This window comes from Typopeltis vanoorti, chromosome 22, assembly GCF_054136105.1.
Source record: "Typopeltis vanoorti isolate ZY-2024b chromosome 22, IOZ_Tvanoo_1.0, whole genome shotgun sequence".
Lineage (NCBI taxonomy): Eukaryota > Metazoa > Arthropoda > Arachnida > Uropygi > Thelyphonidae > Typopeltis > Typopeltis vanoorti.
Genome location: NC_143570.1, coordinates 8,415,507 through 8,430,527, shown reverse-complemented (window position 1 = coordinate 8,430,527; position 15,021 = coordinate 8,415,507). Strand labels below are relative to the sequence as shown.

The following is a 15,021-nucleotide window of genomic DNA, read 5'->3' as shown; positions in this document are numbered from 1 at the left end:
AAAAGCTTATTATATGCATGCCACTTTCACCATCCCAGATCTATGGAATACCAGAGACTGCAAACATTTAAAAAAAACACCAAGTGTTGCAAAAACCATGTGTCCAAGAAATCTGACCAGCTACAGAAATACAAATCCTGGTAGTTATATAAATCTTTCTAATTCTATGCTCAACCAAACAGAAGCTTTAATTATGAGCAAAGGTTTTGGATTTTCAATTATCCCACATCACATTCCCAAGATGGACATAATGGCAAATGTTAAAAAAGTTACTAAATTTTTATCTCATGAAAGATGCCTTGAACATTAGATTGCTTACTGCATCTCTATTGAAAGCTCGTTCTACCCAAAAGCAATGTTACAGCCTTAGGAAGGAACACCTTAAGAGATTTATGTATCATTCGTAGCATGGCTATCCTTAAGGGAAATTCAGTTATATTAAAACAGGCATGGATGATTATTATTAGGAGAAACCTGCAGAAAGTCTGGACACATTGAGGGAGGCCACATATCACCACTGTCATACCTTTTCTTGAATTTATCCACCCTACCTCCAAAGGCAATCTATTCCAATGATACACCACTCTATGAGAGAAAAATCTAGCTTCTGCCTCCTTCTTGGGTGCATGGATTCCCCTCCACATCCATCATAAAATGAAAGAATTTCATCTGCTGGTCAATTCAGCAGGAGCACTTTAAGCATCCATGCTAATATCCTATCAGCACCGGCAAATTCTTATTCAGTTTGTGCAACAACTCTAGTACCTCCTTCTGAATTTCTTCATCCAGTGAAAAGTTAGCAGTAAGCTCAGTGTTGCAACACCAAGTTGGCAGATTTTAATAAAATTGGTCCTCGTTTAATTACATTCATTATTTCTTTACTTGCAGCATAATGATAGAATTCTTCTGGCTTGCAGAGCCAGTTTTCTTTACATCCTTAGACTTAAATTTCCATACAATAGGTGTAACTGTTTATGGCCTACTTGTAATTTTCATAACTGACATTGTTATGTGCGTGTGTGGCATTCCTTCCACATCTTTTTTTTTAAAGAATTTCTAGCTTAATAAGATTTGCCCATCCATTTCACTCCTATCCTATTTATTCTTCAAACTCTAGTACCACATTCAGACATTGCATCATTTATGCATTTGGTCATAATATCCTACTTTGCACATATCCATAAACTTAGTCACTTCCCAAGTCAGCACAGCAAAATCACTATCACCAACTGGGGGGCAGAACACAGAAATGTCACATCTTTAACTGACCCCCCCTCTGACATTATAATCACATCTAACTCTCTACATTGGAGTTTGTCTACAGGAAATTGTCTCACAACAGCTCAATAAATTTGGTTTCATTCTTCTCATGAGCTTTCACCACTACCCAGTCAATGTTTAGAGAATTAAAGTAACCCCAGCCATGTTTCCCATGAACTGCTTCTTTCTCTCTACCAATTCAGATTTTTATGCTAAGGTACTGCTTTAAGTTGCCTTACAGTTCTACACATACCCTTTTTCATTCAAAGCTTTTTACATGATTTCCCACCTCTTACTTTGAAGCTGTATGATCAATCTGCAACTGGATGCAAAAACAATCACCTAATTTATGTATATTTTCAGATGCTATTACTAGATCCAATATTCAAGAGTCCTTTCCATTAGACTGCTTATGGTAATTAATTCTCTCTCCATAACTCTAAGGTCTCTTTACCTTATCTTTATACTTTCTCTTCTTCGATTTTCTTCAGTTTGTTCAACAACTCTTCTTCTGTGTTTGTTTGGGCATCCCCACAGCAGGGGGGGGTTGCAGAAGTGTAAAGCTTGCCATCTCTGTATTCTGGTAATAATATTTTATGATGTATCTTGTATCTGTTTTTAAACAAAACAAATACAAAAGCAAGTTAAATACATAAATGATAAGTGACACTGGGTTTAATATGTCATGATAATATAGTTAAACCAACTAGGTTCACCACATGTTAGTGGCTTCTTCTGGGTTAGGAAGAACAAAAAAAAATACAATAAGCAGTAAACATGAACCATTAGATAGCTAAACATGTAGGAACTGTTACACAAAAGTAAAAAAAACAAATGAGCATGTGGAGTGTAAGAAGCTGACACAGCTCAGTCATTGTTCTGTAGGTATGCAAGATAGTTTACAGAAAGTTAAAGTCTGATGTGTGGAAAGATCTAATAAGTGACTTCCAAATATCAAGTAAAATTATTCTTGGTTTTCTGTTGAGTGTACCTTGTGAGTGGAAAATTTTCATCCTGAAAGTTACCTTACCTGATGAAAAAGTACTATAACATTTCTAATCATAAATTTGCTGTCACACAGAGCACATTTCTAAAATAGATATTATTTGCAACATAGAAAAGGCCCTTTTCTACGTCAACCTATCACAAATGACATTTGATTGAAAATTGCTATCCTTCTCCCTCCTCCTAAAAAGAACATTAATTCCTCAGAAAAAAGAGATCTTTCAAATTTAAAGAAGAACAAACATATGGTACTTAAGGCTGATAAAGGTAATTCAACTGTTATCATGGATACAACTGATTATATGTCTAAAATGTCATTTTTACTTTTTGATACCTCTACTTACACTCCATTAGATTATGACCCTACTTGGACAAACCACAAACAAACTAACAACCTTTTACGCAACATAACTATGTGGCCTACGGATCTTAAAAAAAATAATGAAATCTATGCACCCTTTAACTCCACAATTATATGGAACGCCCAAGATACGCAAAACTAATCTTCAAACAAAAATTGGAGGTCATCAGCATAGAGTCCTCCATTATTAGCCAAACATTTATAAAAAATGGCTATAACAAAAAAAAAGTTCACAAGATCCTCCACAATAATACCATTAAAAGGAAAAACGATTACAAGAATGTCATCTTTGGCTTATTGTATCATGCTCACCTACTTATCTGTTATCAAAACATCTGGCTAATCTTCTGAAGTAGCACATCAGACATCAAAAGTTTGCATCACTTTGTAGAAAAACTAGGAGAAATTTCTATCTTACAACAGACATTCTAGCTAGTCAAGATATTGTATCTTTGTTCACAAATATCGATAATCTGGAAACACAGTGTGGCAGTTACATTATTTTCTTTCATCTATTAACTCCTTCCATCATAAAATGAAATTCACTTTAGAACTTGAATGAAGAAAAATTACCTTACCTAAATGTTTTAATTTAAAAAAAAAAACAGAAGGAGGCCTCTCTCTTAGCATATACCATAAGACCACTCCTGTAGGTCATTGCCTACATTTCTCTTCATTGCACCATATATTACAAAAATTAGGCAATTATACATACATGGGAAAAAGGGCAATCTCTATTACAGGAAATGAAGAACCACTAAAAAAATTACATTCTCTTCTCCAACTATTGATGAGCAATGGATATTCTAAGAAAATGGTACAAAGATTACATGAAAACGATGTTATGGTACAAAACAAAAAGAAATGTTATGGTACAAAAACAAAATCTAAGAAAATGGTACAAAGATGACATGAAAACTGAGGATAACGATATCTTAGATGTTTGAATTAATTACCTTGAAAGACTGTTAAACAACCACAAAAATATTGTCTACTGCTGCTCCACAAGATTCCAGACATTTGCTACATAGCTTTGATTTCCATTCCTTATATTGGTAGACTTTCTCTTAAAATCGTCTATCTCCTGAAATCTCATGGCATAAGAGTGGCTTTCAAGTGTATTGTGATTATACGAGTTCGGTTACGACCACAACCCTTTCAACAAATATCCTGGAGTTTACAATATTCCATTTTCTTGTGTCCTTTCTTAAATAAGGCAAACATCTAGAAGTTTGGATATTAGACAAAAAGAGCATATTGGAGACATTAATAACAACAGTGAAGACAGCTCAGGTCTGCGCAGTTAGCCTAGTGGCTTTGCGCTTCACAACCACATGCCTGGGGAAGGAGTGTCCTAGGTTCGATTCCCGTCGGAGATGTGAGGAGCTGAAGGATCTTCCTCAGCCATAGCCAAGTTAGCCGGTCTTGGGCGCGGGCAGTAGGGTTTTTTCCCACCAGTTTATCTGGTGTTTTTCATCCTGCAAGCAGGCAAACCGGCCCTGTGAACACACAGGGATACAGCCAAGAATACCTTGAGGCATAGGAGTGACCATTCTATCCTCGTATTTCGGTTACGAAATCCAAGCATGCTTGGAAGGTTGTGGGCCTTAAAGGCCTGTTAAAGCCATTGGGATAGATAGAAGACAGCTCAGGCCTAGCTTTCCCCTTCTCCTACACTCACCACAATACTGAATGGGATAAGAGCTCCATGCTTTACATAGAATACAACTTCAGTGTCTGCTACAATAAAGAGGCTTTTGTTGAGTGTGCCGTGCGAGTGGAATGGTTATCCACTCACACGGCACACTCAACAAAAACCAAGGAATGATTTCATGTGATATCTGGAAGTCACTTATTAGATCTTTCCATGCATCTGACTAACTTTTCTGCCAGCTACCATGCATATCTACTGAACAATGACTGACCCATGCCAGCTTCTTCGCTCTATGCATTTCTGGTTTGTGTGTGTATGTGTGTAACGGTTCCTACATGTTCGGTTTTAGTTATGGTTCATATTTACCACTTATTGTATTTTTTTATTCTTTGCCATCAAGAAGGTGGCAAAGTGCTTTGGAGACTAGTGAAAAGGCTTAGAAAGGAGGAAAGAGTACTGTCAAAGGAATCAAAGATGATAAAGATGACATGAAAACTGAGGATAACGATATCTTAGATGTTTGAATTAATTACTTTATTTATAATTAAGAAAATAACATTTAACATTTCAAACTCTGTATCGAGGTCATCATCAGGAAAATGTGCATATGTACAGGACACAAGCTACATGACACTACACAAAAGGAAGATAAATCTATGTGCTTTGTTAATCATTTACCCTAGCTTGACCTATGGTGAAAAAATAATAATAAATAAAATATATACAAACATATATATAAATTAATAAAATATTTCTTTTATATCCATATGAATATAATAATATACAGATCATAGAGAAAAAAAATTCTCTAAATAGTTTTATAACAGAACTACATTAACACATCTCTGCAGTCCTCTTATATTATGTTTTTCTTGTGTTGGGGTTCTGGATTCTATGTAGGTTGCAGATGGGTCCTCCAGATTCTTAAAATTACTAATCCATCATTCTTGTTTAGATTCAGATGATGTTTCAGTATCAAGCTTCCTTGAACTGTCAACACCAGGTTTTGGTTTGGAGTAGGGGCTTGGTGCCTTTCCAGTTGATTCTGTGACATGTTTGAAGTGCACAGTGTGAGAGGCCCGTTTTTCCATAGTGGAGGAATTTAACATGCTGTTTATGTTTGTCTTTTATTATTGAGATGGTGTGCCCTGTGTAGGCTAGGTTGCAGGTACACTGAATTTTGTAAACCCCTGGGTGGACAAGGTAGGGAAAGGGATCTTTGGATGAGTTGAGTATACTTTTTAATTTTACAGGAGGTTTGAAGGTTGCTTTAGTGTTCTATTTTTTCTGATATTCCTATGTATGATAGGCTATGACGTTCTTGTAATCGTTTTTCCTTTTAATGGTATTATCGTGGAGGATCTTGTGACCTTTTTTTTGTTGTAGCCATTTTTTATAAATGTTTGGCTAATAATGGAGGACTCTATGCTGATGACCTCCAGTTTTTGTGTTGGATGGTGGTATGAATTGTTTGGTATGTATTGGCCTATATGTGTAGGTTTGCAGTAGACTGTGAAGGAAGAAGTCTGACAAATGTGCTTAGAAAAGGAAGAGTTATTGTTTTCAGTCTCGATGGTAAATTGGATACTTTTGTGTTCTTTGTTCAGGTGGCTTTGGAATATATTTTATGTTATAAATATAGTTAATGTTTTGCGGCCGTGGGGCCAAATGGCAAAAATATCATCAACACATCTGAATCAGACTATGGGCAAGGCTTGTTGAATCTAGAACTCATTGCTCAAAGTCTTCCTTGTAAAAATTAACTATGGGGGGGGGGAAGTAATGCGGAAGTGATTAATATCTCAATACAAGTAGCGAAAAGGTGCTCATCCTGGCTCCCACTAATGAGACCTCAATAAAGGTCAAAACTGGCTGAGTAGTGGTCCTTCCCACTATGCATAGCATTTTACACTTCCGAAAGGGAGTGTGCTTTGCATTATGGGATACATATGAAGGCAAGTGATGTGAAGTCATTAGCCTCTATATACAAGTAGTTTGGACGTGAATATATTTCACATGCAAAACACTGTTTTGCTTCCTTGGGTAAAGGATTAAAACCAAGTATATAACTTCTTGGTATCTTTAATATATAATAAACCTAAGGTGAAAAACTTTCAACATCTTTCTCTCATCCAGAGATTTTTATTAATAAGGTCAAGCACCTTTGGCTGCTTGTATATGAGATATTTATGACTTCTGCATTATGTCAACCTTAATATCTCTCCCTGGTCTGGCTCTCACTGATGAGATGTCAATAAAGGTCGAAACTGGTCTGGGTAGTAACCCTTCCCATTATGGGATACATACCAAGGCAAGTGATGTGAAGTCATTAGCCTCTATATACAAGTAGCTCAGATGTGAATATATTTCATGCACAAAACATTGTTTGCTTCCTTGAGTAAAGGATTAAAATCAAGCATATAATTTCTTAGTATCTTTAGCGTATAATAAATCCAAGGTAAAAAACTTTCAACAGTATGCCAAACTGGTTTGCCTCCCTATCTTTAGATAAGGAGGCACCTCAGTCTTTGGAAAGTTAGCAATCAGGGGTGGCATGATTTTAGTTGCTTTTTTAAATTCTTCTTACCAGGTTGGTACGCCATTTAAGTTCATTTTTTTTTTATTCATTTGATAAGTTCAGTTGTTTTCAATGATTTGATTCAATATGATCTTTTGATCTATCAGTACTAGTAGTATCAATTTTAGATAGGTAATATAAAGTTTCAGTTTTAGGTATGTAGTACACAATAACCAAATTGAAAATTCTATTTAGTCATAGTCATCAATTTAACGTGCAATTTGGCCTGCTGTGTATGGAATTAGTTCTGAGTTAGCTGCCATTAAAATACTTAACCAAGCTTTTATCTATATATTTAGAAGTAGAAGAGAAGGCGTCATCTCTTCTTACATAAAGAAGAGATCCGATATGATTTTAAAAAAAAAATAATAAAAATTGGGGATCAGAAGTCTTCCTATCATATGTGCTCCTGCAGAAGAAACCCTTGGCCACATAAGGAATCTGTATCCTCCTAACATAACTGAACTTTTCCAACTCTCTCCCATTCATTCATTTTTAAATGAAAATGTCAAATTGGCAGCCATAGGAACACTGGTGACTTACAGGCTCAATGTTCCTATGAAGAAAAGTACATGGTATAGATTTGAGAGTATACAAGCAACCACTAGTTATCTCAAACAAAAGCTTTCCATCACCCTGACCAAAACTTTGCTATCATCAACAATAAAAAATGAAAAGAGCACTATGTTTTCTATGGCATGAATGCAAAAAGATAGGTGTTGATATTTTATTTATTTCATCAATTTATCCCTGATAGGTATCACAAGAAAGCACCTACAAGTTATTACACACAAAATAAAAATATTAACATTCAAAAGTGGTATTTCTATTCACAGTGCATCTTTATTATGGGGACTAGACAACAAAGTAGCTTATTAACTAGTCCAAATGCTTTCATAATTATAAAAAATTGTAGACCAGACTATAATATACTGATATAACCCATAGAAGACAAGAAAAATCAGGTCTAATTGCCAGCATTACAACTTGTTATGTCTTTGCTCTTCCCTTTTAGTTATATTTATTCTGCTGTTTCTTGTTATCTATTACTTTAAGACATCAGCTATTCCGTTGCCGACAAATTTATATTTGTTTAAAACGACTGCACCAGCCGGCAACTGAATTCTGATACGCAATTAAACAACTCAAAATATTAAAGGGATCACGTGATTTGCAGTCATGCCCCTCCCCCTTTTTCTTATGGCAATGGATTCCCCCTTACTCGTGCAGGTCCGAAAATTTAATAAGTGGTAATTCAAATCTCAGAAAACGACAGACTCATGACCCTTGGGTTAAAGAAATACATTTATTTTAAAATACTAACATATATATACTTCAAATAGTAATTTTAATACTAAGGAGTCTGAACTCCCCCTCCCCCTTTTATGTTAGGATATCCAAAATATCTACTCCTAAATTTATTCTAACAGTCCCACACTTTCTTTTGTATTACTATGTTCAGACTCGGTTAATTTGCACAGAGTTACTTAGTTCCCACATATAAAAACATTACATGCACGTAGTTATATACAATCTTTATGTAGAGCATATCAGACGTATTCCCCAAAGTTAATTAATATTCAAACTAATTTCTAACATAATATCACAAATGTTTCTTCCAAAAATAAACAGTTCGAAGGTTTGGTTCCTTTCTCAGCATAAGCTTAGAGTGGCATTAGCTTACTAGACATAGACAGATTAGTCTGAAAACAGTCCTTTAGGTACTATATGAAAGTTAATTGTGTGGAGCTCCTTAAATCCCTGGTTCCTATTCCTTCTTTGGTTATTATTCAAAATGAGTATGAAAACTTGTACATTACTATTCTCGTCTTTTTCACGGAGTTGCTGAGACTTCCTTGATTATACTTCCGCGTTTTCTCAACACGTATCCTCATGGCATCTGTGACTTACTTCTATTTTCTTCGAAAGGTTCACCTTTCGCTGACTACACGTTGGCATAACTAACCAACGGCTCTTTACTGGAATTCCGACCTCATTCCTTCTTTGACTGCTGGTGGCACGGCACGTACAGTAACCGGGGCACCGGCAGTAGGCTTCCACAGCTATCCAGGAATTGGATCAGGAACACAGGAACAGAAAACAAGAAAGCGATTGAATCTCGCGCTGGACCTTATATTGTAGATGCGAGCACCCTCTCTCAACAACTACGTCATGCTCATAGCGGCGGCCGATTGGTCACCGCAACTCCGACTGTTTTTGACATAGCTCTAATACATATATCATCTTATATACATTTAATAACAACATTTCAGTACTGATACATAATTTTCCCTTGTTAATTTTTACACAGACATTATCAATTTTAATTATGGGCTTCTCAAAATCACTTAATATCTACAACTAAAGATAGTTAGACATACTTCTGAGTGAGCATATGTACACTATCTTTTTAGCTTTTCTTCTGGAGGCATAAGTATATATCCTTATCTCTAATCATTACCGTATGTTGGGTCAGAAAAAGGATGACTCACCAATAGTGAATCAGCACTTTTTCCGACACAACATAGCTATTATCTAAAATTGTTTGCAGCAGCATACTGACTAATGTGTTGTTTCAAAAAATTTAGAAGTCATTTGTTTGCATAGTATCCTTATATAAAATTGATTTTACAAGCCCTCTGAAAATCACTAATTAGATCCTGTGACACCTTCGACTTCAATTATTCCAACGATACTGATTACTGTGTGAGAGAGAGCCAATACCAACACAGAACACAAAAAAATAGTTCAATTCATTACATTTCTCAATGATTTTTAATTGCTTTTGTTTGAATCTTTTTATATCTTATTTGGTGAATTACCTCATTACTTTCAAAAAAGTTACAATGATAAAGTAACACATCAGTCTGATTAAACGCAATATTACAATAAAATAGTTCAGTTATCATTATCATATGCAGTCTGCCATGAAAATTTACATTATGAAAGCATATAACACGTATTAAGTACAAACAAAAATATTACAAATACAAGTTAAACATGCCAATCTTACCTTTTCTATATATACATATGTACATACACACCTATAGTTCTTCATGTTTTGACTTTTTACTATGTTTCTCTGGTTTTTGATTGGTCATATCACTTGCTTCCTGTTTTACATAAAAAAAAATGCCTTAAAATAAATCTTATATTTTTTTAAAAAATATAAGAATGACAATATGATAAAAATAAATAAATAAACAATCCATATATATATGGATGAGTAATTATAAATAAAAATGTATACTATTTTTGATATTAAAGAAAATCAAATTGAAACTAAAAATCTTCTATATATTTGGCATAACTACTTACTTAACTGAAACATAGGAGAACAGTGTTAGAAAATATTCAAGATGAATGCAATCAGGAGTACTTGAGATAGAAAAAAAAAAAAGCTTTCAAAACCATGAAATGTGAAAAGACACCTGAAGATGCATGCATTCACCACTTTAACAGGCAAACTGTTCTATTCACTCATGGTTCTGTGAGAGAGAAAAATCTAGTTCTCCTTTCTTAACTGCACACAAGCTTAACTGTTATAATGCTCTGTATTTCTCTTACATATTTCCCCACCCTTGTTTGCCTTTTATGTTACTTTTACTTAAGCCTCGTGTAAATGGTCGAATGCCTTAACTAACAACTGCTGCCATTTATTTACTTCTACTAGATCTTATAATCTTATAACAAATTTATTTGTTTTACTAATTATATGAAGAACCAAAGGCTTCAATTCGGCGACATGAACTTATTTAAGTTAAGGGATATTATATCCCATATTGTTTCTTAGCCAAATAAGAAACTCAAAGAGTTTCATGCCGAATATAGAAACTATATAAAGTTCGGTGAGTCCAAGCGTAAGCAAATACCTGGATAGTGCAGCACCTGATCCATTAGGTAGTTCAAGCTGAGGCAACTCATAGAAAGGGTGGAGCAAGCTCCAATCACTATTCTTGATATTTATCCATAATGTGAACTTAGCTCCTAGGAGCTGTATTATTGTTCAACATTATGAGAGAAGGTCACTACCCAGACCGGTTTCAACCTTTTTTGAGGTCTCATCAGTGAGTAGGTAGACCTATTTAATACCAAGTTTGTAGCGAACAGAACTTACATCCCTTTTATGAGAATTGCCAAGAAGGTGTCCTAATAAATTACTAATTATATGAAAAGCCAAAGGCTTCAATTCGGCGACAAACTTATTTAAGTTAAGGGATATTATGAGTTGCCTCAGCTTGCACTACCTAATGGATCAGGTGCTGCACTATCCAGGTATTTGCTTACGCTTGGACTCACCGAACTTTATATAGTTTCTATATTCGGCATGAAACTCTGAGTTTCTTATTCGGCTAAGAAACAATATGGGATATAATATCCCTTAACTTAAATATTTGTTTTACAACTGCACCAGTCAGACCATGTATTGAGTGCGAGATAACATTTTTAACCAAAGACAAAGCAGATATTGTTAGCATTCCCCACTTATGTTAATCTTTACTTTTAATTAGTTGTGGCTTGATTATACTTAAACTTTATCTTATGCAGGTTCAAAATTTTCAGGATAGTGCATTGACAGAATCAGTCCAATGTGTTGTTCACAAGCCATTTAATTAAAAAAAAGAATATTTACAGTCTGATTCACATTAACATATACACGGCTTATTACAATTCTTTGTTATTTTCAATTCTTCCTAATTCAAACTTAGTTCTAATTTATTTCCTTAAAGCTAAATCATAATGTAGATTGTCCTACCATATACACAAACTGACAATAAAGCATACCTGGAGTAACTTATTTCAATATCGATTTACACATTATCTTATTGTACCTTAAACAGACACACTTAATGTACATTCTTGTTCAGAATTATCACATACATAAGTACTTACAAGTCTCGTTCAACACTGCCTTTTACACGAACATGCTCCTGTTTGTCCATCTTTACTTCTGCTGGCTCATTCTTGATTTCCCGCCAAATTTCTTCTTTGTCCAAGTCATCGATTATTCTATGCCTTTTAGGACCAATTAACATGGCAGCAACGTGCAGCTCTTTTCTAGCAGGACAATCGACACAATACTTCTCGTGGTGGTGGATCCAAGTAAGAGAAGGTGAAAACTCCAAGACATACAATGCTTCTCTTTTGATTACCAACAACGGACCTCACGTGGTGTGGACCCAGGTAAGAGAAGGTGAAAATCCTGAGACAGTGATACCGGCAGACCCAGGTGAGAGAAGAATGAGAAACCTAAGACAAAGTCCTTCTCGATGTCTCACCTTATATAGGCCCGGACTTCTGTTGGACACATGCGTGCATCTCTCGAAACTTCCTTATATGGTCAAATGTTGACATTCAACCACGATGACATCATACTTTGCACGTCTTTTGAAACTGCCATATATGGACACAAGTTAACAGCATTACATAATGAAATCATGTGCCACCTTATTTTAACAAAGGCTCATGGTTAAATTATTACAAATACAAGATTATTACTTTGACATTTCTTTAATTGCAATCTCCCTAGGAAAACCATGTAAAAACGAACATGATAAGTTATATAGGAACATATCATGAGAGATTTTACATGACTTCCATGGATGCACCCATGTTCTCTTCCCATCTCCATATAAAAAAAATTCATCAACTGATATCCTATAACATCTTGGTAAAGTTTACAGACTACTATCATATCACTCCTCTTTCTCCTATCTACCAGTGTCTGCAGTCCACATACTCTCAATCTATCCTCAGATTCTACATTCCACAATTCCAATATCATCTTTGTAACTTCTTTACAGCCTTTCCACAGCTTCTTTATCCCCTCTGAACCCAGGAGTCCAAATCTGTATATAGTAATCCAGGCGAAGACAAATTAAGGTCACATCCTTATGCATCAATGTTCATTTCAACATCGTGATTACCATCTGAGTCAGATTTGAAATTTTTGCTACATGCCCTTTCAACTTCCTATTCACCATAAACTCCAAGATCTCTAGCCTCATCAGTTTCTTCAAGCATAATCCCAAGAATATAATATGCCACTGGATATCTCATCACACCCAAGTGCATAACTTTACACTTACTATTATTTTGTCCACTTCCATCCTATTCAAAAACACTCTGTAAATGTTGTATTCCAGTAGCTTCTCTGATTGTCTGCCTATCTTTGCATCATCAGCAAACAACTGAGGATCTCCTGTCAGGCCCTCCCTAATTTCAATAAACAGCAATGGCCCATGGAGTGATCCCTGGGCACACCGGTTATCTTAAATCTGGCAGATTCACATCCCCATTTACCACTTTTTGATACCTGTCTGTCAGCCACCTACTTATTCAAGCCAATAGCTTATACTCCAATCCCATATTCTCCAGTTTATGCAGCATCTTTTCATGTGATATCCTATCAAATGTCTTAGCAAAGTCCAACAGTATCATAGTGTATTCATTTCATTTATCTAACTCAGCCAAAACACAAAATATAAGCAAAAATTGCTCAGATATAACCTCCTCTCAGTAAACACATGCTCTTCCTTGCAAAGTATGACTTGCTTGTCAATCCATTTCTATATTCAAGTTCATGCCAACTAAAATCTTCAAAATCATTCCAGAAATACTAATAGGTCGACAGGCACGTCAGCCTTTGCATCACCCTTCTGAAATGTCAGAATATTTCCTTTAGCATATGTGCCAATCCCATCTGCCCCTATTGCCAAATTCTTATCCAGGTTATGCAACAGTTCTAGAATCTCCTTCTCGTGCACCTCTACCTCTTCATCAATGTAGTGGAAATACTATGCACTACATTACATACACAGTAAGAACTCATTATTTGGACAATCTCATCTTTTTCTACATATTTATTTATTTATTTGTATGGAGTTTCCTCCCTTTTTCTCCCCCATCCCTATTGGGGCAAGTTGAGTCCCCTCATGGGGAGGGTTAAGTATTTATGGCTGTAGATCCATGTGTTCACAGGGCCAGTTTGCCTGCTTGCGGGATGAAAAACGCCAGATAAACTGGTGGAAAAAACCCTACTGCCCGTGCCCAAGACCAGCTAACTTGGCTATGGTTGAGGAAGATCCTCAAATTCCTCACATCTTCTATGGGAATCGAACCTGGGACACTCCTTCCCCAGTCATATGGTTGCAAAGCGCACAGCCACTAGCTAACCGTGCAGACCTTTTCTACATAAAGGTACCACCACCACCATCTGCATTCGCATTGAAGTTCTTCATTTCCATTCATCCTTTCTTTTTATGTAGCTCCCACCCAAAAGATTATTTACAAATCTTATAGTACATTTTGTACCATGGGTATGCCAAGGATTTTTTTCTATTTTTATCAATTTGTGTGTGTGTGTGTGTGTGTGTGTGTATTTGTAATTTATTTTTACATAGTCCAGAAACTCTGCTCTAGAGATCAAACATGGAACTTTTTAAGTCACTTCAGGCCTCCAATAATTTCATTGTCTCACACTGGACAATGAAATTAATCTCCTGCCTAAAGACAATCACAAATACCCATGGCAGGATTCAAACCCAAAACTTGTTGGTTGGAGAGTGGGTATGTTAATCACTCAGGCAACCAGGCCAGCAGACTCCAACTTAGCATTCCATACATTCTTAACTTTTCTGGCCTGCATTTTACATATTTCATAACTCCTCTCACTCTTATTCACATGTGATGTGTCTTACACAGTCTTTTTCTTTATGGATCTCTTGCTTCATATGGTTATACATCCATTTCACTACCACCCTATTTATTCTTCTAAGGAACACATTCAGATACTGCTTTATTTAACCATGTCTATGTCAATATGGATGAAATATATTGCTCCTCAGTTTGTGCCTATTATATATTTCAATTAATATAATGGGAATTATGATTTTAATAAGCACTTTGCATCCATGGAAACTTGTATACATGTCAAGGCCAGTTGGGTGGTTAAGCATCTTTTCAAAGCTTCCATGCATTGCTGATATCTTTCCCATTCAGTAACTGATATCATGAGACCAAAGACAGCATTTTCCTGAAAGTATTTTTAACTTGGGTATAATTATGTTAAAGATACCAAGCCATTTTTAAACCTGGTTTTACTCCATTTTTCCCAAGTAAGCAAACAGACAAAATGTCAAGTTTGCGCCTGCAATTGATGCA

The 15,021-nt window shown here is 35.6% G+C and overlaps 1 protein-coding gene across 3 annotated transcripts in view; it reads right to left on the bottom strand.

Moving 5' to 3' along the window:
- Window positions 1-15,021, bottom strand: part of boca (LDLR chaperone boca) — a 60,523-nt gene that overhangs the window by 10,462 nt on the left and 35,040 nt on the right. For 2 of the 3 annotated variants that reach the window (XR_016550233.1, XM_090411966.1), the window contains exon 5: window positions 9,872-9,971. Coding sequence is in view for 2 of the 3 variants with exons in the window: in XM_090411966.1 (XP_090268092.1) it covers window positions 9,903-9,971 (69 nt within the window). In the remaining variant the exon portion in view is untranslated. The remainder of the gene's footprint in view (window positions 1-9,871; window positions 9,972-15,021) is intronic. The other variant, XM_090411967.1, reaches the window with a different exon arrangement.